The sequence below is a fragment of the Phaethon aethereus genome (assembly GCF_964289735.1).
Source record: "Phaethon aethereus genome assembly, chromosome: 4".
NCBI lineage: Eukaryota > Metazoa > Chordata > Aves > Phaethontiformes > Phaethontidae > Phaethon > Phaethon aethereus.
This window is the reverse complement of record NC_138578.1, coordinates 64,456,412-64,482,877: the sequence shown is the minus strand read 5'-3', so window position 1 is coordinate 64,482,877 and position 26,466 is coordinate 64,456,412. Positions and strand designations below refer to the sequence as shown.

At 37.8% G+C, this 26,466-nt stretch overlaps 1 protein-coding gene across 2 annotated transcripts; it reads left to right on the top strand.

Annotated features, from left to right (window-relative positions):
* The first annotated feature begins 210 nt into the window (after window positions 1-210).
* On the top strand, window positions 211-25,160 carry RBPJ (recombination signal binding protein for immunoglobulin kappa J region). Of its 2 annotated transcripts, XM_081999236.1 has the most exons (9): window positions 211-306; window positions 12,409-12,574; window positions 13,645-13,819; window positions 15,308-15,445; window positions 15,565-15,677; window positions 17,934-18,074; window positions 22,946-23,101; window positions 23,828-23,931; window positions 24,680-25,160. In XM_081999236.1, the coding sequence occupies exons 1-9, from the start codon at window positions 218-220 to the stop codon at window positions 24,993-24,995; spliced, it is 1,398 nt and encodes a 465-aa protein (XP_081855362.1). In that variant the 5' UTR covers window positions 211-217; the 3' UTR covers window positions 24,996-25,160. The 2 variants fall into 2 exon arrangements, with proteins under 2 accessions (XP_081855362.1, XP_081855363.1); XM_081999237.1 differs by lacking the exon at window positions 22,946-23,101.
* Window positions 25,161-26,466: the final 1,306 nt, after the last annotated feature.

Below are 26,466 nucleotides of genomic sequence, written 5' to 3'. Positions count from 1 at the left end.
CCTACTGCTAGCTTCATGGGAGGTAGTTGCTACTTTGTGCTGTGTAATTGTCTTAAAAACCAAAACAAACTCATCTTGACACTGGTAATGGTTGCCTTTTTTGAATTTCAGGTGTTTGGGGTTTTGTGTCCTAAAGCTGTCTTTGGATTGTTATAATTACAAACAAAACCAGAAGGACTTTCAAAGCTTATTTTGTCTTTTAATTTTTAGGGAAGCAATGCGAAATTACCTTAAGGAGCGAGGTGATCAAACAGTCCTAATACTCCATGCGAAAGTTGCGCAGAAATCATACGGAAATGAAAAAAGGTAAACCTCTGTTCTTTCCTGGCTTCCCTCTACGGCTCCCAGCTAGGGAAACTATAGTGTGTAGTCTGGTGTGTAGCACATTAATTCCTCATTGTACTATAGTCTGAAGAAATGTAAAACAAAATGTGTCTTCGTAAGTGATTTAATTATGTAACAAATGATGCAAACCTGCGGCATTCAATATGGTGATGCCTATTTCTACCAACAGGTTCTCTATTCATCGGTGAAGTTTTTCTTCCATTGAACTAAAATGGCTCCAATTTTAAACCTTCTATTTTAAGTCTAGAGTAAACAAGGTTATGGACGGTGTCTATTTGTAGAGGAGGTTTTTTTCCTCAGTAATTTCAAATTAATATGAAAGGGAAATTGCTAGCCTCAGTAAGATACTTTTCTGAAGCAGATCTATAATAGCTTTAAAAAGAATGACAGGTCAATCTTAACTGTATTTATGATAAATGTTCTCTCGTAAAAAGCAATACAGTACAAGTTACAATAATAGGTAGTTTTTGAAGGGACAGAATCTACAGGAAGACATGACGATGAAAGGTCTTCAGGCAAAGGTGAATTTTCCACAGTCTTAGCTATGTGATTTTTTTTATTACGTGACTAGTAGAAGCAAATAGGATGGTCCTTCATATGCAGATTTCTAGTCCTGTCATGATGAAATAGAATTTTCTTTAATGATAGTTTTCTACCTTAAATTTCACTAAAATAGCGTAGTATTTGGTTAGTTTTCAGATACTTTGTATTATTAATATTTGTTTACCACAAAAGACCACATATGCAGCACATTAATGGTTTTGAAGTTCTAACCTTTCTTTTGCCACTGTTGTGTAAAGCCATAGAATCATGGAATAGTTTGGATTGGAAGGGACTTTCTAAGGTCATCTAGTCCAACGCCCCTGCAGTGAGCAGGGACAGCTTCAACTAGATCAGGTTGCTCAGAGCCCCGTCCAACCTGACATTGAATGTTGCCAGGGATGGGGCATCTACCACCTCTCTGGGCAACCTGTGCCAGTGGTTCACCACCCTCATCATACAAAATGTCTTCCTTATACCTAGTCTAAATCTACCTTCTTTTAGTTTAAAACCATTATTCCTTTCCTTGTCCTGTTGCTACAGGCCCTGCTAAAAAGTTTGTCCCCACCTTTCTTGCAGTAAGGTCTCCCTGGAGCCTCTCAGTCTGTACCCATAGGAGAGGTGTTCCATCCCTCTGATCAGTTCTGTGGCCCTCCTCTGGACCCGCTCCAACGGGTCCATGTCTTTCCTGTGCTGAGGGCTCCAGAGCTGGACGCAGGACTCCAGGTGGGGTCTCACCAGAGTGGAGCAGATGGGCAGAATCCCCTCCCTCGACCTGCTGGCCATGCTGCTTTGGATGCAGCCCAGGATACGGTTGGCCTTCTGGGCTGCGAGCTCACATTGCTGGCTCATGTCCAACTTTTCATCCACCAGTACCCCCAAGTCCTTCTCGGCACGTCTGCTTTCAATCCCTTCATTCCCCAGCCTATATGGATAGTGGGGGTGGCCCTGACCCAGGTGCAGGGTCTAGGGGTGCAAGGTCTAGGCCTACACTTGGACTTGTTGAACCTCGTGAGGTTCAACACACGGACCCATTCCTCAAGCTTGTCCAGGTCCCTCTGGATGGCATTCCGTCCCTTAGGCATGTCAACTGCACCACTCTGTTTGGTGTTGTCTGCAACCTTGCTGAGGGTGCACTTGCTCCCACTATGTTATTGATGAAGATACAGACCCCTGAGGGACACCAGTTACCACCGATCTTCATCTGGGCATTGAGCTGTTGACCACCACTACCCTCTGGATGTTACCATCCAACCAATTCCTCATCCACTGAACAGCCCACCCATCAAATCCATATCTCTCCAATTCAGAGTAGCTTGTTGTGAGGGACTGTGTCAAAGACCTTACAGAAGTCCGGATAGACGGCACCGGTAGCTCTTCCCTTGTCCACTGATGTGGTCACTCCATTGTAGAAGGCCACTAGGTTGGTCAGGCAAGACTGACCCTTGGTGAAGCCATGCTGGCTTTCTCAAATTGTCTCTCTGTCCTCCATGTGCCTTAGCAAAGCTTCTAGGAGGATTTCTTCCATGATCTTTCCAGGCACAGGGGTAAGGCTTACAAGTCTGTAGTTCCCAGGGTCCTCCTTGCTACCCTTTTTAAAGATGGGTTCAACTTTTCCCTTTTTGCAGTCTCCAGGGACAGCACCTGACTGCCAGGACTTTTAAATTCCATGGAGACTAGCTTGGCAACTACATCAGCCAACTCCCTCAGAACTCTGGGATGCATCTTGTCCAGCCCCATAGACCTGTGCATGTTCAGGTTCCTCAGGTGGTGTTGAAGCTGATCTTCTCTTACAGTGGGAGGGACTTTGCTTATCCAGTCCCCTGTCTTGCAGTCCATCCCCTCGAGAGGTGTGGGAAGAGACTCTGCCAGTGAAGACTGAGGCAAAGAAGTTGTTGAGTACCTCAGCCTTCTCCTCACCCATTGTTACCAGTTTGCCAGTCTTGCTCTTGGAGGGGGATACACTTTCTTTGACCTTCCTTTTCTGTCTGATGTACTTGTGGAAGCCCTTCTTGCTATTCTTTGCATCCCTTGCCAAGTTCAGCTCCAGCTGCACGTTGGCCTTCCTGACCCCATCCCTACACAGTGTCCCTGTACTCTTCCGAGGGTACTTCTCCCTGCTTTCACTGCCTGTACATTTTCTTCTTGCCCTTTAGTTTGACCAGTGGGTCTCGATTCAACCATGCTGGTCTCTTGCCTCCCTTTCCTGATTTCTTACACATGGGGATTGAGAGCTCTTGTGCTCTATGGAAAATGTCCTTGAAGATCTACCAGCTCTGTTCTGTTCCCTTGTCCCTGAGGGCAGTTTCCCAGGGCGTCCTATTGACCAACTCCCTGAAGAGCTGGAAGTTTGCTGTCCTAAAATTCATGGTCCTGACTTTACTCTTTGCCTGCCCCATATCCCTCAGGACTGCAAACTCTACTAGTGCATGATCACTGCAGCCCAGGCTGCCTGCAGTCTTGCCCCACCTTAATCGGGCAGCCTGTAATAGACACCAACTACAATGTTCCCTTTGTTGCCTCAGTCTCTGATTCTTACACATAAGCTTTCAACCTGCTCATGGCTGTTCTTCAGAGACAGTTCTTCACGCTCTATCAATTTCTTGACATAGAGGGCAACCCCTCTATCACTCCTTCCTCACCTGTCCCTTCTGAACAACCTGTAGCCTTCAGTAGCCACACTCCAGTCATGGGATTTGTCCCACCAAGTTTCAGTAATGGTGACCAGGTCATAGCTTTCTAGCAGCATGGTGGCTTTCTAGCTCCTCCTGTTTGTTGCCCATGCTGTCTGCATGTTACATCATTGTTTTTCACAGTTTTCTGAGATTTGAGATTTTAACATATTTAAGTATGAAAGTGTTGGAAAACAGGAATGTTAGAATTAAGCCTGCAAAGTTCTTGGTTCATTGCTGTCAATCTAAATCACACCCCATGATGTCTGTGAATTGCAGAGATGCAGACTATATTTTCAACTGTTCTTCAATATCCTGTGCCTGAGTACTTGTTTTTCAATATGTGTCGTCTTTTCTGTTAGCCAGTGTCTCAAGTCCTTTCCTTTGGGCAGTGTCAAGGTTCTGCGGCTCTGTGGAATGGTTTACTCAAAGTGCTTTTTAGATCTTTCTGAAATTCTTGGTGAGAATCAAATGGGAAGTCAGTGAGAGAGGAAGGAGGAAGGGCACCCAAGCAAACAAGTGTGCTGTGTATCTGCTATATAAATACACAGCTCTCTTAGTCACTGCCACGCTTAAATGCAAAAGGGTTGCAGTGCAAGGCCTTATTAGCAGTAAATGATGACTTTAACCCTTTGCAGCAAGCTCAGCAGCAGAAAAGATTTCTCATGACAATATAGGGACCTCTGTTATATTCTCAGATTTTTTTGTCATTCAAGAGTTACATCGTCATTGCAGATGAGTTAAGCCTATTACTCCCAAAAAATAAGGGGTGTGCCTGCAGATAAGAAAGTGACTTTCTAAACAGTGTATCTGTAACTTCAGTGAGTTTGTTCTCCTGGGGCCAGAGCAGTTCATGAGGGCAGGAACATTTTGCAAAGCTGTCCTGTGTATCATTATTTTGGAGAACAAATTGCATCAAAAGAAGGGAAAAAATAAAAAGATAATGTAATTTTGATTATTAAAATTTCCATTACTGTTTGGAAAACTTACATAATTGTTCTGAAGAATACAGGGCAAAGCTTCAAATTGTTTTTTGCTAACAGTTTCTGAAAGCTCCTGTGTGCATTTCATAGCATAGCCGTAAATTCCTGTTGCTTTGAATATATGTGTATACTTCACTTGATGCTGTAAAAGTCACTGTGGTACATACATTACCGAAGTACTGGTAAAGTTCGGTAAACTAGTCATTGGTTTCTCACTGCTTGAAATGATTGCTAACTGGAATTAGGCATTCCTTTACCACCTAGGATTTTGTGAGGTGCAGTTCAGTTGCCTATCTCAGCATGACCTCATTTGTTTACAAAAGGTATCTCAGATTCACCTCTTTAAAAATGGAAGCATGTCAAATGAGTGTAGAGAATTTCACAGCTTTGCAAAAGACAACTAGGAATGAAAATGGTTGGATGTTTGTTATAATACGATGGTGAAATGATTGCCATTCTGGTGTGGGTATGAAGTGAAAGTTTGGAGTACATACTAAGGTTTCATTTTTCAGTTTAAATATTTTAGTTTTTCTTGTGTTTTACCACACCATTTAGACTGTCTCTGGTACTGTTCTGCTGATTCACAGACTGTTAGCTTAGTAATGATGTCCTGTTGTTACAGTGTAAAGAAAAATGCCAGTTATTAAATCCTTGGATCCATGTGTGCCCTGAAGTACTTAGTGAAACAGAAAGACGCTAATTCATAATTCTTTTTTTATTTTGATTTATTTTAATTGCTTCTGTTTTATTCGTAGCAGAACGTGTTCTTTGGTTCTTCATATTGCTGGACTGAGCAAAATTAGTAAAGGTTTAAGGCTTCTTTATGTGACTGGTCAGTCAAGTTTTCACCATTTTTACATTAAATACCATTTCTGAAGTGAGTTGTCTTGCATAAATCTGCTTTATAGACAGAAAGCGATTTCAAATCTGTTTTTATGGAGAAATTCCATGTTTTCCATGGGACTTCATTATGGCATGGGTATAATCTGGTTAATTTTTGAACCATAAGGAATCAGTTAACTTGAATTCTTAGTTAGTAATATAGTGCAATTTATAAAATGAATTATTTCTTCAATTTGACATGTCTTTTAAGTAAATATAGAACTTAAGAAAACCCTAAACAAAATTCCACCTTCTGTTCAGTGTTTAAACCTTGTTTGTTGTGAAGTCATGGAAAATATTTATCATTGATAAACATTAATTATGCATGGCATAATTAAAAGGTTAGCACAATAACTACCTTTCAGTGTTGATGAGGCTTAGTAGATGGCGAAATACTCTTTAGAAAACTCACTGTAGACGGCACAGATCTCACGTAGTGCGGTCTGGTTTAAATATGCCTCACAGAAACACAATTCTGGGTTGTCGCCACATGGATGGAGACTTTTTGGGTTGTAAGTGTTCTTGATACCTGTCCCTAAATATCAGTAATGAAAGGAAGCTTCTTTCTTTTTTGAGTTGGCTCTTGTTATTAGCCTCACTCTTCCCAAACTTAAGGTTGTTCAGTTTAACAAAGAAGCCCAGGGATGGACTTTAGTTGAATTTAAAACTTTTTGCTTAATGCTTCCTATTAGATGGTTGTCATCTTTCAAAGGCATTCAGCTGATAGAGACTTGGGTGATGTTTAGTCCTGATGAATGTGGGTGTTTGGCTTGTGCTTCTTGTATTTTCTCAATATTTACGATTTGCTGAGACTTCTCTCTTCAGCGTCTGAACAGTGTGAACATTCAACAGTTTCAAGGACTGAAGTGTTTTGGATTCCAAGACATAGTTCCTCAAAGACTGTGAACCAGATTGGTGTTTGTGGATTACGTGCTGTTCTGAGTTTAAACATTATCACTACTGATTAGCCTGAGAATGGTCGAGCTGCATCTTGTTTTACAGCGTTAGTGAAGGAGCTCCTGTAATTTCTGCTTATATATTTCCCTTCACTGAACTGAGTGTGCCTCTGGTTAATGCTCTTGTTGAGAGCATAGCCTTTTCCAGGGCTTATCCATGGCTTCATCCTTAGGACTCTAGCACCTGATGATTTTTCATTTGTTGTGTTGAATTCTTTAGTGGATGTTGTTAGTTCTTTCAGCTCCTAAGAAGGAAAGGGAACTTCTGAGTAGTTTCATGCTCAGAACAATGTGGGTCACTGACAAACACACCTCTTTCCTCCACTCACTCGGAATTGTCCAGCAGGTACAAAGGAAAAACTTCCCTGCTAATGTCACCCTGAACCTAAAGAAAACCAGCTTGTAGACACCTCTCAATCCTCCTGAAGGCAAAGACTTTGGGAGGATGAACACAGGATGACTTGGATGATTTGGAAAAGCAAACCTTTGTGAACAGAAGCCTGTGTTTTGAAAAGAGCATTGAGTGCATCAGAACTAGGTAGCAATGACTTAAGATCTTATTTTACTTTCTACCCTTTACTTCTTGGCAAGTTCAGTTAAGGTGGCTTCTTTACTTGAAGTGCCATATTTTCTCTCTATTGATTGGCCGGAATTGACTGAAGGAATATTGTTTTCTCCTTTGGTGATTGTCTGATTTAAAACAATTTACCAGGTGGTGCCAAAGACTCAACCTATTCTACTTTCTATTGTTGCAGTTGAGACTCAGAAAACATTAGAAATTATCTTGTTCTTTCCTTCAAGTCATTTGGAATAAAGGCGAGCATCCTTAAACAAATCTCAGCTTGATTTTCTTGCCATGGAAAAATGTTCAGTTTCCAGTTGGTCTGGTGGAACAGATCTGTTGGAACAGATGAGTAACAGCTTGCTTCTGTTTGCTGTACTGAGTTACTGAGCCTGGGGATGTTGGTATCACAGAATCATTAAGGTTGGAAAAGACCTTCAAGATCATCAAGTCCAACCATCAACCCAACACCACCATGGCCGCTAAAACATGTCCTGAAGTGCCACGTCCACACTTTTTTTGAATACTTCCAGGGATGGTGACTCCACCACCTCCCTGGGCAGCCTGTTCCAATGTTTGACCACTGTAATACAAGTCTTTCCAAACTTGAATGGCCTGTGAAATACAGTGCAAGAAGGCACTATGGAGACACCGTTTACTTTTTGGAGATTGATCCTCCGACCTTTCATGGCTAATATCAGTCCCAATGTTAGCTTCATTTAAGATTAGCCATTGTTTTAATTACACTGATCACAAATTCTTGGAAGATGCATAGGAGGAGCATTGCAGAGAGCCTCTTCTGAGAAACTAGGGGTCTATGAAAAATGGTGTAAAGATATGACAAATACATTCAGTATTTGCAGAGACCTGGTATCCCAAAATGTTACACTGGTTCAGTCACTGTGCTTTATATCAACAAGTGGGAAGCACTGAATCTGCATCTCATCATGCAGCTCTAACAAGTGTGGAATAGGTTTTGTCCAGGAAAGACATTCCTGTTTGTTATACTTCCCATAATGAACGAGCTCAGAGTTGATCCCTAACAGATCTCACGTGTTTTTTAGATCAAGTTGTTAGGCATTTACTGCATAGGAGAATGTCCTCTGGTGTTTTACTGCTCATTCAGCAAGGAATTGCTGGTCTGGTCATGGTATAGGGAAGAGCTATTAAGAGAAAATGTTACAAATCCAGTGAGGAAATTACATCCTACATGATTTTCCACCATTACTTCTTGTACTGAAAATTCTGAACAAGCGCAGAAGAACCAGACGCATCTGCCTTTCCCTCCGACATAATGTTCTTTTCACTATAGGTCAGATTAATACTTCAGAACAATTTTTACCTCCTACTTAGTCTTACTTTAGTCTTGTGGTTAAAAAAAAGAGGTAGGCCCTGTAAATCAAAGGGTGAAGGAAGAGTATTTTCATTTGTTCCACCAAACATTGTCCTACCTTACTTTCCATCAGTAATACTGGAAATTACTTCACCTAAATTACTTCACTTATTTTGGGGAGGTGATTTTTTTTTTCTCTTTTCCTTTTTATAGTTATCTGAAAGCCAGCCTCTCACGTAAAAATTTACATTCCTATTTACATCAGAAATGTTTTATTAATGAGGGAACCTGTTCCCAGCAGTTATTTTATACATATCAAAGACATTTTCTTTTATCCCCTGTGGAAATTAGATATATGAGGATACTCATGTTTTACTTGCACTATATTGGATAGAAAATTTATAATTAATCTCTTCTATACATTAGTTTCTGCAATTGTAAATAAGAAGTAAGAAGCCCCCAGACTGTACTTGTCCATACTGAAGGGTGAGGAAGAGGCTGTAAGAAAACCCATTGAAATTGTGAATGTCCAGACTCTTTCTTCTTGCTTGGTAGTTTTAACCAAACTTACAATTTTCTCAGCTTCAAAAGTTTCTTTATTTGTTCAGTAAGTCATAGTTTTCCAAGGTTTTTCTCTGTGCTCTAATTTAAACAGGGCGCATTAATTGTTGTGGCTTGTTTTGTCTTGTCTATTGGTTAAAACTTGTTTCTTACAGGTCTTCATTGCCATCTAGTGGCCATAGTTATTCAGAGGACTTGGTTTAGAATAAAGCTGAAATGAAAAAGGATATGAAAAAACCGATTTTTTTTCAGTAAGACAAATACAAAAGAGTACATGAGGAAGAAAGGTAAATGTGTGATGTTTGCTTTATGGTGCTATACCTACTTGTAATACAAGGGGTTGGTTTCTTTTTTTGCAAAGCTTTGCTTCAGTAACAAAGGCTGATACTAATTTTTAGTCTGTTTATAATTTCTTTATTGGAAGGATCTTGTACTGTCACTCAAGTTAGAGAGTTCAGAAGCTGACTAGCTATGTGGTGTGCTTTTTCTGGCAATGTGAGTTTGTTTCCAAAAGATCAACTCTTGTATAAATGTATCTGTTACTTGAAGTTTCTTCCCCACCCCTCCCCCCAAATTGCATTTCCTAACTTTGGAATTAGTTCATAACCCCCATTTGAAAAGTATTGTTCATAAGCCACTGTCATGTTTCCTCTGTCTCGGATAGCAAAGTACTGTAGGCCTCCTGAATTGTACTGGGGCATGATCATTGCCCTTGCCTGACCCCTGGTCAGTCCTATAAAAACGTGACTCTTTCTTCTGCTCTTGCTTCTTTCCCACCCCATGTATATGTGTGTATATCTATTATATTTCTTTAAAATGTGATCACAGTTGTCTACAGTAGAAGTTTTCTTAGTGTAATGCTAAAGCTGTTATTTCTTGCTTTGTTTTGATTTTCTGTTTTCTTAAAACAAGCTGAAAGTTGCCATAACCAGTAGATGAGCCTCAGAATAGATTTTTAACAACAATTGTGGTATTTACTCCAGATGTGGGGTGATATAGGGTGTACAAATTAGATTGATCATGTAGAAAGGAAATATACACCTTGTACTTCAATAGGAATTTTATGATCTTGACCATTGTCATTGAACTGTCTCCCTCACAAACAAAAGTCCTTTTAAGATCATTTTTCCTTTAAGGTAGAGAAGCGTTTGAGGGAAATTAGGTCATGCTATCTGTGCTGTTTGAAATAAATGCAATTGAAAAGTAGGAAATGCATTCCTGGTTTTGAGGTAAAAAAAATGTAGTAGGAAGGTGAGGATTTAATTATCATGCAACAGAAACTCATGATGTTCTTAAACATACTCCTACTGCATCATTCAGCATCTTCATGAAGAAAGCTGGAACAGAGGTCAGGTAGCAGAAGGTAAGAAGTAAAAAGGGGATACACAGTGTTTGCTGTTTGATACATTTATTACTGCCTACTCTTTCTATTCATGGCGATTTTCAAATTTCAGAACTTCTATTCTTATAGCAATAAAGTTTCAATAACCCATTCTAATGTCAGACAACTATACATTTCAACTTTATGATTCATGGTTGGGCTAGTGGAAGTATTCTCTTGTGCTGCCACTGCAAAAGTGTTAAATTTTATTTTTGAGGTAGTTTATTGTGTAGTTTCTCAAGTTGACAGTTCCATCAGGAAACATCTGCCTCGTGAATTGACAAGTTTCTACTTGCTGCCTTGGTTCTCTGTGTTTTGCATTTTCAAATTGGAAGACAAAAAAAATCCAGAGCCTTCATATGACCCATAATTACCCCAAAGAATAAAATACAAATAGTTAAAACTGATGTAATAAGCACATGAAAAAATGTTAGTTGTGAAACTTTGAATAGGTTGCTTCTACAAGTGGCTTTCTGTTAATTCATAATTCCATCTTTATCAAAATTTCTATGCTGCAGAACAGTATGAAGGCAGTAAAAGGAGCAAATAATTGGTATAAGTCTTTGCTGAAACGGATTATCATAATGGAGAAAATACAGCATTTGTTTCTATTTGTTTAGAATTATTAAGTTTAAAAGCAATCTGTAGGAGCAGTTTCAGAAACTAATGGGATTCTCGAACATGCAGATCTTTTGATGTCACATAGCAAGGTGCTTTCTACAAATTCTCTTTTGTAGGCCGTCTTTTTTCAAACCACAGCATGATACTTTTGAAAGATGTTCATGGATATTTGAGCTGTATGCATACTGGTATATAATCAGTTTTGTTGTGTGTTAAAAAGAGAAAAATTAAGTGAAAAATTTTCTCGGTGGATTTATTGGCAAGATAGAAAGGTTGTGGGTTGTTGGGGTTTTTTTCACCTGCAGGGGGTAATTTTTGCTCGTTATCATAACCACCGAGACATTTTGTATTGCAGTAAAAATTAAAATTTTATTGTTTGTTTCTCTAACAAAGAATGTGCATTAACTGAAATGGTTACAAATCTTTGCATTTATTTATATGGATTCTTAGTATTTGCATTTTATTATTATGTGATTAACTCATGACTTTGTTTTCATCTGTTAAGAATTCTGTTACTTAGAAAAGCATTTTATATCTGTTAAAGATATTTTTGCTGAATAGGTGTGATAAAGAAGTGTATTAGACTTGATTTTTGTACTAAAGCTGACTTCCACTAGTCAGGGTTTATATAGTGCTTAATAGAAATAATCCATGAATTCAGTTGTCCCAAGCCAAATTAAAAAAAAAAAACCCTACCTACCTCTATATTTCAGAAGTGCCAAGTTAAGCATTACTCTGACAAATGGAAATAAATGCAGTAATTAAAAGCTCTTTCAGTTATGCTCTCCCTTCATGCCTCTTTAGCTACCTGACAACTGGAGGTACTCATTCTGCTTTAACTTTGATCTTAACTAGAAACACTGCAGCTGTTGGCTAAACTAAAACCAAAAGTGATTACAATTTGCATTTTAACAATTTGCAGATACTTCAACCAATACATTGTGTGCTAATGCTGCATTTAACTTTGAACATGTTGCTGTTAGTAGCATGTAGACTGATTTCAGTCAGTGCTGCTAAAGACTAAATCGTATCTTTTGCAGTTACTGATGAAGATGTGAAATCATCTATTCCTTTTCAAAACTGAAAAGAGGTTGAACAGAACAGACTCCCTCCTTACTAATGATGAAACACTACATGTTTAGGAACTGTAGTCAGCAATTGTCTGTTAAATTAGTTTGTGGAACTGTTCTGTGTGTATTAATCGCTGCATCATGTTTGGCACCTACAAAGCAAAATGCTCGTTACTTTCCAGGCTTCTTTACTTTCTTTGAGAATCTCTTCTTTGTAAGTGTAGAGAGCGTTTTCATTTTACAGAGATGCAGACTGTTACCTGTCGTATATTGAACTGGAAAGATACTCAGTGACAGTGCATCTAATGCTGATTTTTTTTTTGCTTTTTCTCTTTTTTTGATTTGCATTTTAGAAAATCTTCAAGGCAAATGAAAGGCGTGGATGTATAAAATCGAATGCAAAGTGTGAACGGGCTGAGAAATTTTTGGGTACACAACAGTTTCAGTCTCAGGATTTTCTTGAAAGCAGTGTGTAATCTCATAATGCGTTTTTCATTTTCAGGTTCTTTTGTCCTCCTCCATGTGTGTATCTTATGGGCAGTGGGTGGAAGAAAAAAAAAGAGCAAATGGAACGGGATGGTTGCACTGAGCAAGAGTCGCAGCCTTGCGCCTTCATTGGAATAGGAAACAGCGACCAAGAAATGCAGCAGCTGAACTTGGAAGGAAAGGTAGTAGAATTGTAATAAACCACTCAGATTACTGCAAAGGATATTATAGCTACATGGTGCATATTTCAAGGAATACCTTTGCTTATTTTGCTAACTTTTGTTACACTGTAACAGATATTACGTAAGTGGTTTTAAAAAATCCCTCAGAAATATCTAGGACAATTTAACAGGTAGATTTGGTTCATGGGATCATAGCAGGGTACTAACCTTTTGTTTGTAAGTTGTTGATTCAGAGTCAGTAAACTGTTAGTTTATTTGGTAAGCATCAATCATTAACTGAAGTAAGGTTTCTGGCTTGAACTCCATGTCCCTCTTCCTGCCTTGAGTGAATGGATAATCCCATCAAGGAAGTATCTGAACAACATCTGCTGCTGGAAGTGGTCTTTATGTCCTTCTGCATAAAAATACAGTTAAAATAACATCTTAATAAATATAGTGGAATAGAACTGGCAGCACGTGAGTGCTCATTTTAGCTGGTTGTTTTATTAAGCAATATTTTATAGCTACCTAGTATTTCCAGTACAGTCTACTTAGAAATGCTTCATATATTGCTGAATAGGAAAATAATAATAAAAGTTATCTTTGAGATTCTTTTTTTTAAGCTCCTGTTGTCACCTACTGTAAACACTTAGCAGAAAGTAACTTTCTGATGTTTCAAAACCCAATCATCTCCTGTCCTTTCAGGAAAACTTTGGCTCAATGTGTTTTCTGCACAGGCAGTGTCTTGTGCATGCCCAACTTACTGCCTGTATAGCTCTACTAAACTGTAATTTTTAGTAGTGCTAACTACTCAGAGATGGCTTTGACACAGCTGTAGTCTTAATCATCTGTTTTCCAGTACTGGTAAGGGTCTTTAAGAAAGACGCTAAGGCACAGAAGTTGGGTGCTAAACTTCACAAAGCTAAACAGTAGTCATAAAAGATCCATATGGAAGAGATGGAAAAAGCAGTTTCTGATCTGTTTTAGAAACTATTGCATCAGTTTTCCTATTTTGTTCATGATTAAATATACATCATTTCTTGAACTGGGTTGACTTGAAAGAAGAAACAACAGCATGTTTTCACCTACAGAATTATTGCACTGCCAAAACATTATACATATCAGACTCAGACAAGAGAAAGCACTTCATGTTATCGGTAAAAATGTTCTATGGCAATAGTGACGACATCGGTGTGTTCCTCAGTAAACGGATCAAAGTCATCTCCAAACCTTCTAAAAAGAAACAGTCACTGAAAAATGCAGACTGTAAGTATTTTACAGTTCTTTATGTAGCAATTCATTTTGCCTCCTATGAATTTTATCTTATTTATTCTAAGGTCTGACTACAAACTAAATGCAATGAAATTTTCAATTTCTGTTTTTTCTAATGTATTTCAGAACTGTACACGTCAGTGTATTTTAAGGTATTCCAATATAGATGGGTTACACTGAATTTTATGCACAGTTAATTATTCAGTAAATATAAAAGGTCCACCAAAAAACCTTTATTCTGAGGAATGAATCTTTGTAGACAAATGCATAAAGAATGCTCTACCTCAGCTTTCTAGGCTGTTGGATCTCTTAAGCTGCCATGATCTGATCAGTATTAAAGAGAAAGCTTTCAGATTGTGATAAATGAGTAGCATCATGTTATCCAAACTGCACTTTGTCACATCACAGCCACCTTCTTACTGTCTCATGCCATTTTCATGTTGTTTTTATTTTTAATATCTTTTGCATGGTTACTTTTAAGTAATTGGTTAAGAAATCTGTATGGTGATATTTCACCCAGATTTATTTGCTTACCGTGTTTTTCAACTAAAGATATCTCTGGTGCTGATGTATAATTGGGAGCATTTTTGCTTTTCCTCCAAACTTTTTTGCCTGTGTACCACTGGAGCACCTCAAGAGATACCCTTTTTTGTTTGTTTGTTTTTCTCTCTCTCTTCACTAGTGCTTTAAAAGGCTCTTCCATCTGTGTTGGGCTGGAACCCATTCACCTATGGAATGTGGATCTCGGGGCCGCTAGCTTGCCACATGACTAAAGGCAATCTGTTGCTGTGCAGTTCACGCCCGTGGGCTCAGAGTATGCACTGTTGACTTTGTATTCAGACAGATAGTTTTGATGGACAGTGAATATGAACCAAGCATTCTTTGATAGTAAATATGAACCGAGTACAAGAAACATGCCTGTTTTGATGGCAAAACGCTAGTTGCTGATTTATTTTTTTTAGGGGAGCAGACTTAACATTTCTCTCTCGTGAATGATAAGTAAGTTCAGATCTGAGAAAATTTCAAGTTTGCATGGTTACAGTTTTACATAGTTGTGTCTGTCTTCCTTTCAGCTGATCATGATTTGTAAGAATAATTTTTCTTTATATTTCAAATATACTCCAAATGACCACTGAAAGTTGTCTAAGTACTTCACAAGGGCAAGCTAAAGATCAGTTGTTGGAGAACTATGAACAGAAGGAATTTTCAGCTGGCATGCACTGGCCCATTTGGCTAAGTGGCAAAATTCTGTGAACTAGCATGCCTTTGGAGAACAGACACTGTATGTTATCCCACTTGTAATTTTGTGATTTTGTGGTCTGTCACAAATATAAATATTTTCTGAATTAACCAATAGTTGAGAAATATGTCTTGATTTCCAGTATTCATCAGTTTATTTTACTGTATTTGTGACTTTTTGCTACTTTTCTATGTAATAATGAGGTAGTTTTATAATCTTAAGTCTGTATGTGTTCCTTGCAGTATGTATTGCGTCAGGGACAAAAGTGGCACTATTTAATAGACTTCGATCCCAAACAGTTAGCACCAGATATTTGCACGTAGAAGGTGGTAATTTCCATGCCAGTTCACAACAGTGGGGAGCATTTTACATTCACCTCTGTAAGTAAAAATGAAGCAGTATATTTTGTTTCTCTCCATCCCCACAAAAAAGTCCTGCATTTTTTCAGGATTTAAAACAAATTTTTTCCATGATTAAAACAAATTCCTGTTTTATGCAGTGGATGATGATGAATCAGAAGGAGAAGAATTCACAGTGAGAGATGGCTACATTCATTATGGGCAGACTGTCAAACTTGTATGCTCAGTTACTGGCATGGCACTCCCAAGACTGGTACAGTTTAATTTCTCCAATGCTGTAATTAATTTGTAGATGGCTACTTAATGTGATTGCATAATTGGGTATGCATTGTTTACAATTTTTGGCTTTGTATGTTTCCTTTTGGTAATACTTGTTTTATATGGAAAATGGCATTCATTTTAATAAAAGTGTATTTTTATATCTGCAGATTAATTCTGTAAGCAAAGAACAGCTTGTAAAATAAGCATAGGGAAATTTTCAGCATTCAAACCTGCCAAAGTAGGTTAATCTGCAAGCTGTCCTTAAGAAAATGTCTATTTTTAAAACAGTAATGTAGGTCCCAGTGTAGCAAAATACTTTGAATATTGATTCTGAATAGTTGAGTAAAGTCTTCGCAGCCAGTAGGACTATTCCATTTGTTGACTTAAGCACATCTTTAAAAATGCTCTGCTGATTTGAATCTAAAAGCACTTCTGTGTACTTCTAAGGATACATAATTATACCGATATCAGCTTGCAAAAGCATTTTGGACACTTACTAATACTGTCCATTTATAATACGGAACATTGGAAATGCCTTTAGAATAACTTTTTTTTTATAAAGAGACAATTTCAGCCTTTGTCTTTGTCAAAGATACAAAATTGATTATAACCAGTTAAGGTTTGTGAACCAAGCAAACTATTGCTGGATACACAGTAATGGTTTTTATAAATAAGTTTAAGTATGATTCTAAATTTTTCTTTTTCCTCCTGTTTTATGCACTTAATGCCAGCCTAAGTAGAATTTTATGTGACTGATAATAAACAATGCTTCATATGAGATCTTCTGTGAAATTGTGGTTTGTCAGCCCATTATGAATTTCATACAAGGCTTTGCTAATTCCACTTTTAACCAGAAGCAATTTTTAAAATGCATCAATGTAAAACCAACCTTCCCTGCAGGCAGGTTTTCATTCCCCTTCCCAGACTTATTTTACTAGGATTTAAATGAGAAATTCCCTCCCAATATCAAATTTATCTAAGGAAGAAGATAGCCTGCTCAGAGTAAATGGTATAAAACGATAATTTCAGTAGGTTTTTTGTGGTTTTTTTTTTAAAATCATGGTATTTGACAGAAAAATCCAGACCTGATTACTACTGATCTGGTTCAGTGCACATGGAGTTCAGTAAGAGGATCTCAATTTATTTGTGGGCTTCATGTTAATATTTTCTGATTGCCGAAAGGAGATGCCATAAGTTATGATTCCAGAAACCTTATTTGTAGGTAGAAATAGATGAAAACAAATTAGGCTAAAGGTTCCTGTTTTGTTTGTTATTGGGAACATTTGTCATGCTGCCTTACAAGATTGATTGAAGGTGATGCTATTAAAAGGTAACTTGCAGACATTTTATAAGTTAATGCAAAGAACTTTAAAGAAACAAGTTAACCTTGAAACTTATATTGCTAATAACGCCATTTATTATCATTAGAAATGATCTTTTATCATTTTATTATTAGAAATGATTTATTATCGTTAGAATTGCTTTCTGATTGTCGGCTTAGAAATCTTCAAGCGCTTTGGCTGCTGCTTCTGCTGATGTTGCATAAAATGAAGTATTAAACTTTTTTCTAGAAGTTGAGTTAAAATTCCAAGCTACAGGTTTCCACTGTCTGTAAGGGAATTAATTTTTTAATTTTTAAAAATAAATTAGTATAACAGATCTGAATTAAATCAGCAGATATTTTTTCACTGAACTGCCAGACATAAGGAACAATTGTTATTTGCAGTTGTCTTTAAGTAATATTTAATGACCAAGTATTGTTAAGATACACTATGATTGTTGTGCTTGCAAAACTGTACTTAAGGACATCTCAATACCTTTAAAGTAAATCCTTATTTTTAACTGTTCTCGTTCATCAACCAGTCTGCCACAGAATGTTGTTGATGCTGTCAACAGTGGAAGCTTCTGTAGAAGTTTATTAATGCTTGATTTACTGCTCTTTTGTACAAGGAAATGGAACAAGAGTAGATTTTGCTGAAGCTTAAAGTTTTTTTTCCCCCACTTTTATAGCAAAGAAGATAGAATATACATATGCATGCAGCACATTGAAGCTGTAGTGCTGAGTGTCACTTCAGTGTTGTGTTCTTGTTTCAAAACCATTGAGAATTATGAACCTAATGTTGGTATTAAAACAGGAGGCATGGAAAAAAAGACCTTTCACTTCCTTTACTAACAGTACATATGTAATCTCCAATGTAATGAAGTACAGAAATTGTCCTAAATATATATGTACAATTTTCATTCACAGATAATTCGAAAAGTAGATAAACAAACAGCGTTATTGGATGCAGATGATCCAGTATCGCAGCTCCATAAATGTGCATTTTACCTTAAAGACACTGAGAGAATGTATTTGTGCCTTTCCCAGGAGAGAATTATCCAATTTCAAGTGAGTTGTTTAAAACTATTTCAAGAGATGACTAGCGTGGTTGCAAAGTTTTCCCAAATATTCCCAAAATATGTATGAATGCCAGTTTTGCATTTGGTTTTGAATGTGAGTCTAAGATTTTGTCTTGGAAAAAAACCAGAGGATGGAAAGCAACAAACTTTGTCTCCCTTTCCAAATCTGTTTTTTCTTTCCTCATACCCTTCGTCCATGTCTCTCTAGACAATGAACTGTATTTTCTTCAATGGAAGAAATGGAAACACATTACGAACTTGTGCATGCAATCATGATACTGTGGCTTAACATGTTGACATATGCCAGTGGAGTTGCACCACTTATTTGTGTCCATTTCTAGATTACAGCAAATAGGAAATGATAGAGTTCATGATAGTCTTATTTCATGGTGAACTTTAGCAGAGTTGCGCTGTCTTGCTCTTGGCTAAGAGCATAAACTGCTATGGCAGTTGACCACAGTAATTTGTAAAGCCACAGAAATTTGATTTGTCTGTAAAGAATGTAACTGTCTCTGTCTTCAAGTATTTGTTTCTACAGCAGGTGGAGGAAAATGTCCCTAGCAAGTTACTGTAACAGGAATGAACCCCTAGGGAGAGCTGTAAAAAAAAAAAACCAAAAACAAACAAAAAAAAAACCCCACCACAAACCACACAGTGTACAATTTTTCTGACAACTGGTACAATATGCTAACAAATTGTGGGTTTAGTCTCATATATGTTAGCGTGCTTTTAGCAGACTTTCAGCTTGTTAACTCTCATCAGAGTAACAAGGCTGTGGCCAAGTTCAGACCTACCTACGTATTGCAGCTTTCTTTAAGCATCCAGGGCAGCTCAAATAGCAAAGAGTATTGAGAGAGAATGGTGTGCTCCAGGAAGACGACCACACTCGGGAAAGACTTGGGACTTCCTTAGGAGAACAATTGTGGCTTCCTGGGTAAGAAAGGTAGAGGTAGGAAAGGGGGAAGCTAACTTTCTGAAAATTTCCCTTTGAAGGGTCAAGATGGATTGGTAAAGGCTCGATTGACTTCTATCTTGAATTGAGACAATGGAAAGACAATATGAGAAGCTTTGTTCATACTTCAGAAAACACTTTCATGACTTGTGGCTCAGAAGGGACTAGATTATTGGTTCTATCTGCAGCACATAGCAGAAATATATCTATCAATATATTTTCTTGTGAAGGAGAATGGACCTTTGTCAAGAAGAGGAGAAAGCTATGAAATGGGGATTGCAATAACTCAGGATCAGCCTTACTATTTTATCTTTCTCAAACTACTTTATGAGAACAACTGAATGAAGAAGCAACTGCTGCTTTTCTGACAGCTGCCTTAGTTCAACATCCTGGAATTGCCTGTGGGACTACCAGGACATCCTACCACTCTTTGTTTCTGCAGCACTCATGGAGCCTAATCTGATAAGAGCTCTGAACTTTCCACATGGGTAGGGTTTAGATAAAAGGACAACCCACTATTCTGAATTCCTTTAGTGGAATAGGTACCTGCTGCTTCCACTTGTTGAATGAAATCTGTTAACTTGCACATCGGATGGTTATCACTCTTTGGTAGGTGAAATCACTATGGAAGATAAACTGTTTCTGCCAGTGGCAGGAGAGAAGTCCCTCTTCATGTGTGTTTTCCTTTGGACCAGAAGACCAAGACCAGAGAAACAGGCATGTTGGCATCATTCACCTGCCTGCTTTTAAGCATTTACTGTTGAATACAGTTCCTATAGTAGGAGTCTAGACAAACTGTGGTCACTGTAAAAAAAAAAAAAAAGAACAAAACCAAAAACAAAAACAAAAAAACACACACACCAAAAAAACCCCAAAGTTCACTTTAGGTTGACAAGTCTCTCCTGCGTGAATGGAAGTAGCCCAGTATAGAGACCTTAGAGGCTTAAAGCAGAAAGGCTGTAAAAAGTCAGCAGATCAGCATGAGCCTACAAAACTCCTGAAATTCTGTTGCTGAGGTACCAGCCAGATCTTTTTAAAGATGTCCCTGTATTCTGGAGAATACAGAAGGAACAGAAGTAATGCCTTACTGGATCAGAGCATAGTGCCTATCTATATCTAACAGCAGCAACTGGAGGTGGTGCTTACAGGAAGCAGATCTGGCTGCTTTATGTGGTCCAATGCACTTATACTCTGCCAGCATCCACACTTTTTGTATTGAGGGCTGTTAAAGGCTGTATCCCTGACCCTGTCTTTTAGTGTCATTTTTGTAGATGTGTAGTCCACCAGTTTGATTCCTTTTGAATGTGCTGATGCTCTCTTTTTCTGCAGTGTTCTGTGGCAGAAATTTCAAGAGGTTTCCTGTCTTCTGTGTAGTAAACTTTTGCTATATTTGTTTTGAATGATCTAATAGTTTCTTTGAGTGATTCCTACTTCCAGTTTTGTAAATTTAGTGAGCAACAGTTCTGCATTCACTTTACCCATCAACAACTTAATTTCTTCTCTCCAGTTGGAGAGTCACAGTCTTTTCAGTTTCTTCTCATAAGGTCAGCAGCTGCTTGGTGATTTTTAGTTGCCTCTTTTGTACCTTCTCTTTTTTCACTGCACACAGTATTCTAGAATTAGGTGAACAGAGTATTTACACTGGCAAAATAATACCTGATACGTTGTTACCAATTTCTTTTTCTGATGGTGTCCAACACTGTGTTGCCTCTTGCAGCTGCCACTGCATGTTGGGCTGGTGATTTCAGAAGACTTTCAGTGGTGACTCCAGGGTCCTGCCTTGTAACTATCAGTTCTCAGTTCAGTATTTTATGGGCACCATTTATAGAATTTTTCTTTAGAAATATCACTTTTATCTAAATTGAAGCTCATTACCACCTTTTTTGCCCTCTATGTTAATTTTGATGTCCTTCTGGACATAAAATCCTTGCAATTGTAACAGCATTTAACTACCTGAAAAACTTAGGATCATGCAGAAGTTTGAAGATTTGACTTTACCAGCACACTGGGGAGGACATGGAATAAAACTGACTGCAACAGCAGTCTCAGGGAGGGGACTGCACTGTTGACTGTTGTGCATTTTGAAAGGAGAATGACTGTTAAGTTCTACCTTTTGCTTTCCTTTAATTAGCATTCTATTAAAAAAAACCAAAACAAAACAAAAAACCACCCACAACAAAACAAACCAAAACAAAACTTTTTCTAATCCATTCTAATTTAATTTCTTTAATATCCTTTAATACAGAGCTTTCTTGAGGGTTGGGGGGGAGGTGTTATTGGTGTTTGGGGTTTTTTAATCCAAATATATTATATTCCTTGGATTCCTTTTGTCTGTGTTCGTGTTGTGTTTACCAGTTCTTGGGGAATTCTGTCCTTTGTCCGTTAGTGTTATGCAATTGTTTGTTTCCTATCCTGTCTCCATGTGAAGCCAGTCAATACATGAGATACTAACCATGGTGTTAAGGCATTTCAATCTTCCAGTGCCTCCTGCTGAGAAAGTGTAATTATAAAAGGAAAGAGAGGGGGGGAAAAGTGCCTAAAGGTAAACTGCTATATTGAGAAGTGACAAGGAAGAATGCTGCTCTAGAAGAAGAGGAATCATAATCTTTCAAGGTTTTCTATGACAGAAGGAGTAATGTGTTCCTGAAATGATTTTTGACATAGCAGAACTTTCAGAACAAATTCTGTGGCATTTGCCTTCGACTTTGTGGCAGGGGTTTAGCAGATCTGAAGAAGCCAGTCAAGGATCTTGTACAGGGTCATTAATTTTTGATATCCCTGGTTTTATTTGTCATGAGTTAAGTATGTCAGTCTATGGCAACAGGAATTGCAGTCAACCTGTAGGACAAATGTCATGCATCGAAATAGTATGTAACAGTTCCTCTTTTGAAGTTGGACTAGTAATTTAGAAGCTCCATATGTTTCTAAGAAAAATATTAGTTGGGTCTTAAGCTTGGAAAGATCTATAGTTACTGTCCTTGTTGCACACTTACCTTGCAAGCTGTTTTCAGTGGTTTCTTACATGATCATATCAGAATGAAGAGTCCACATGAGAATGCAGCTTTGATCTTAGCTTCCTTTCATCTGAACTGGTAAATTCGCGCTAACTGAAGTTTATCTAACAGTTTTGAAGAGTGAAGGTTATGGTTACGTACATAGATATCCTTAAAGCTTAATGGAACAAGGCAGAATTTAGGTATTAGAAGTAGAATTTTTGAGTCCACTTTTTTCTGTGTATGTGTTTAACTTATACACAATTTCCTTACTGGTTGCTAGATGATGGTATTGTTCAGAGAAGCTTTTGTTGCCATGAAAAATAGTTGTCAGTGTATTTTCTGTCTATATATATATGTATGTATACTAATTTAGTAATATTTACAAGGAGACTGAAAGTTTCTGACCAATGTGTGAGGTTGTCATTTCAGCTTCTCTCCCATATCTTTGCACAAACACTGCAATACAAGCTTGCATTTTCCATCATTTTGTGGATGGTGAAGAACTCTCTAAAAAGAAAAAAAATCTAGCCAGATGTAAATCATAACTAATGAAAAGTATTCCATTTCAGTCTATAGATCTATTTTAAAGTAGCTACTTCCAGTTGCTCTAGTTTGTTTGTTAATGGCTGTCAAATAATGTTAAAACTTTGAAAGCTGAACTAAAACAAAACCCAATAATAAACAGAAGCTTGGAGAGGTGACAGTATCATAGGTAAGAGTTACAGTGTTCTCACAAGTTTTAGTTTTCTGCTAGTTCTGCTGAAATGTATGTGATTTTCTCTAGGTCATTTTGTTAGAGGAAAAACATATTTTTGAAATAATAGACATTGTTACTGGCTGAGTTGTTTTTTAGCTCTGTGACTTGGCAAATGAGTCTACAGGTCAGGTTTAAAGCTTTTCTTTCTTTCTAAGGCCACTCCATGCCCAAAAGAACCAAATAAAGAAATGATTAATGATGGAGCTTCTTGGACAATCATTAGCACAGATAAAGCAGAATACACATTTTATGAGGGGATGGGACCGGTCCATGCTCCAGTGACACCTGTGCCTGTTGTAGAAAGTCTTCAGGTAAGTTTGTTTGTTTTTTTTTTAATAAACTCTTGTGTGTGAGATTATTTTTGTAATACTGATTTAACCTTCATGGTACCTTTGTGGAATACTGTAGGAAAACATTCTTACTAGCTTTATAAATATGAAAATTACTTTATGTTGCAATAATTTTTCTTACCTACATTTCAGAATACATGAGCCTGTCCATCACAGGAGTAATATTAATATTGTTCTATACAAATTAAGAATTTTATTTCTTAAAATACTATGGTAGTGATATCCTTAGGATTTTTACTTCTATTTGATGATTTAGAAATTGATTTTGGCTCTTAAAACAGCCAATTAAAGATCAAAGAGAGCCACTGAAACCTTATTAAGAAAATCAGCATTCTGCTGTGGAAAAACTTGAAGCTGTCCTAACACATTCCCTGAAAGATTCTTTGTTCTTTGTTTTCAAAGCCTTGTTGACTTCTGTTCTAAGTGGCCACTATCAAAACTTAGAAGTTCTGTCAGGATATTGAATTAATTGGCAATATCTTTTACATGTGTTACTTCTTTACAGTTCAGTCGTGTAGGTGTGTTTCAGTTTGATCCAACTGATAGAAACAGCACTGTTTACCATTCTTGTATGCATGTGAAGAATTTTTTTCTTTTTTTTTTTTTTTTCCTGAGGGGGGTGTTTGTTTTTATTAATACATGTGTTTTTGTAGATTTGCTTCTTATTTCTATTCACTCCCTTTCCAGTTGAATGGTGGCGGGGATGTAGCAATGTTGGAACTTACAGGACAGAACTTCACTCCAAATTTACGTGTCTGGTTTGGGGATGTGGAAGCTGAAACCATGTACAGGTACAGTATTTCCTACTACTTCTATGGCAATTAAGTTTTAGTGGATGCTTTGAAGAGTGTATGCTCATGTGTATACACTCAAGTGTATGCTTTCTGCCCTGCAGAAAGGGATCCAGGAGTGCTGGTTGACAGCAGGCTCAGTATGAGTCAGCAGTGTGCCCTGGCAGCCAAGAGGGCAAACCACATCCAGCTGGTCAAAAGAGGTGATTGTCCCACCGTATGTAGCATTAGTGTGGCCTCACCTTGAACACTGTGTGCAGTTCTGGGCCCCACAATTTAAGAAGGGTGTGAAGGGACTCAAATGTGTCCAGAGCAGGGCAAAAAAGCTGGTGAAAGGGCTGGAAGTAATGTCCTATGAAGGGCGAACTCTCTGCTCCTAAGGTTTCCTGAGAAGTGGCAGTGGGGAGGGAGGTGCTGATCTCTTTTCCCTGGTTCATGTGCCATGACACATGGGAATGGTTCAAAGCCTCATCTGGGTAGGCTCAAACTTGACATTGGGAAACGTTTCTTTACCAAGAGGGTGGTCAAACACTGGAACAGGCTTCCTGTAGAGGTGGTTGATGCCCCAAGCCTGTTGCTGTTTAAGAGGCATTTGCATGATGCCCTTAATAATTTTCTTTAACTTTTGATCAGCCCTGAAGTGGTCAGGCAGTTGGACTACATAATCATTGTAGGTCCCTTCCAATTGTTCTGTTCTATTCTTTAGGCTTAAATTTTATTATGCTGAGTTGACTCTCCTGTTTTTCAGATGCGCAGAGAGCATGCTATGTGTTGTTCCAGACATTTCTGCATTTCGAGAGGGTTGGAGGTGGGTCCGTCAGCCAGTCCAGGTTCCAGTAACTTTGGTCCGTAATGATGGCATAATTTACTCCACCAGCCTTACCTTTACATACACACCGGAACCAGGGCCACGACCACACTGCAGTGCTGCTGGAGCAATCCTCAGAGCCAACTCAAGCCTCATGGCTTCCAGTGAAACAAATACAAACAGCGAGGGAAGTTACACAAACGTCAGCACAAATCCAACCAATGTCACATCATCTACAGCAACTGTAGTTTCCTAACTACTGTTGTTTGTCTAGACTTTAACTGACTTTTAAGTGCTACATTCAAGAGAACTGAACAATTTTTGTGGTTTCATGGGAAAACACCTTTCCATTTTAGGTGATATTATTTGAACCTTGTTACCTGCAAGTGCTGATCTTAAATATAGAAGCCACAATAAAAAAAAAAAACATCCGAATCATAAGAACTTTATTGAAAATCTATTTTTCAGCTGTTTTTTTAATGGGCAAGAAACAAAAAATGTGGCTGGGATACATGTTGAGCAAACTAGAAAACATGAACACAACATAGTTTTTATGGACCAAGGAACTTGTATAAGCTTTAGTATAAAAGGTACATTTTCACCATACCTTTTTTGTATCACAACATATAGTACACTTTTGTTACCAAATAGTTTATATTTTTTTTTCCTCTGAGCTTTTGCTCTGAAGTATATTCAGGTTCCAAGCCTGACCATGCTTGTATAATCTAATTACCATACTCTTCCAGTTTTAAAAAAATATATATATTTTTGGTCTGTGGCTGGAACTGTTCCTTTTTTTAAACTGAAGTCTTGTGACTTTTTATGAACTGAAATTGTTTTTATTTCAGCAAGTAGAACCTTGTAAAGGCCAGCATATTTTTTTTAAGATTATATGAAGTCTGTGCAAAAGCTTTAAAAAATGCCTCTGCCTTGCCTGCAATACATGCAATGTATGTTAACTTTAGTGCTCTGTTTTCAGTCATTGTTAATAGTTATTTCTATTTTCCTTTTTAAAATATGTATTTATAGTGATAATTCATGAGGTTCTAACATTACATGAGTTTTTTTTTAAAGTGGCATCTCAAGCAGTCATATTAATGATTGTTCATGTCACAGGCATACGTTGGTGTTTTTGAAGGGTTGCTACTGGGTTACTCCCCCTCTTCCTTGCTCAGTCATATTGCATCTGAAAATGTTTCAGGATCTGTTCAGGTTTTCCTAATCTTGTACATAATTTGTATTAAGTGTAAGTTAAATGTTTTTATTTCGAAAGTGGAATGTTCCAAATAACTTCATTTGGCAGCATGTCTTCTGTCTTGTTGGCATGTAACTAAAATACCATGAGAAGTATGTGCTACAAATGGGATTGGTAGGTGATGCCCTTCATCACTCGAGAATCACAACAAGCATGTTTTTCTTCATACTGTTCAGTAAATTAGGCCAAACTTTGGTGTAACACTTGTATTGAGAACGTGCTTTCATTGTGAAGTGATCATACTGTAATAACTAGAAGTAAATTTTATTACTTAGAAATGGGCAAATAGAAAATCATAAAAGCACTATGAAGATGTCAACTCTTCCCATCCTTATTTCCTGTGGGTTTCTCTTTCCCTGCCAACAGCTTGTGCAACATTCAAGTCTTCTCTCCATCATAAATTCAAGGCTCATTTGCACTTTGACTTTGTTGGTTGTTGCATTTGTTTTTCATTTTGACTTTGCCTCCTTAT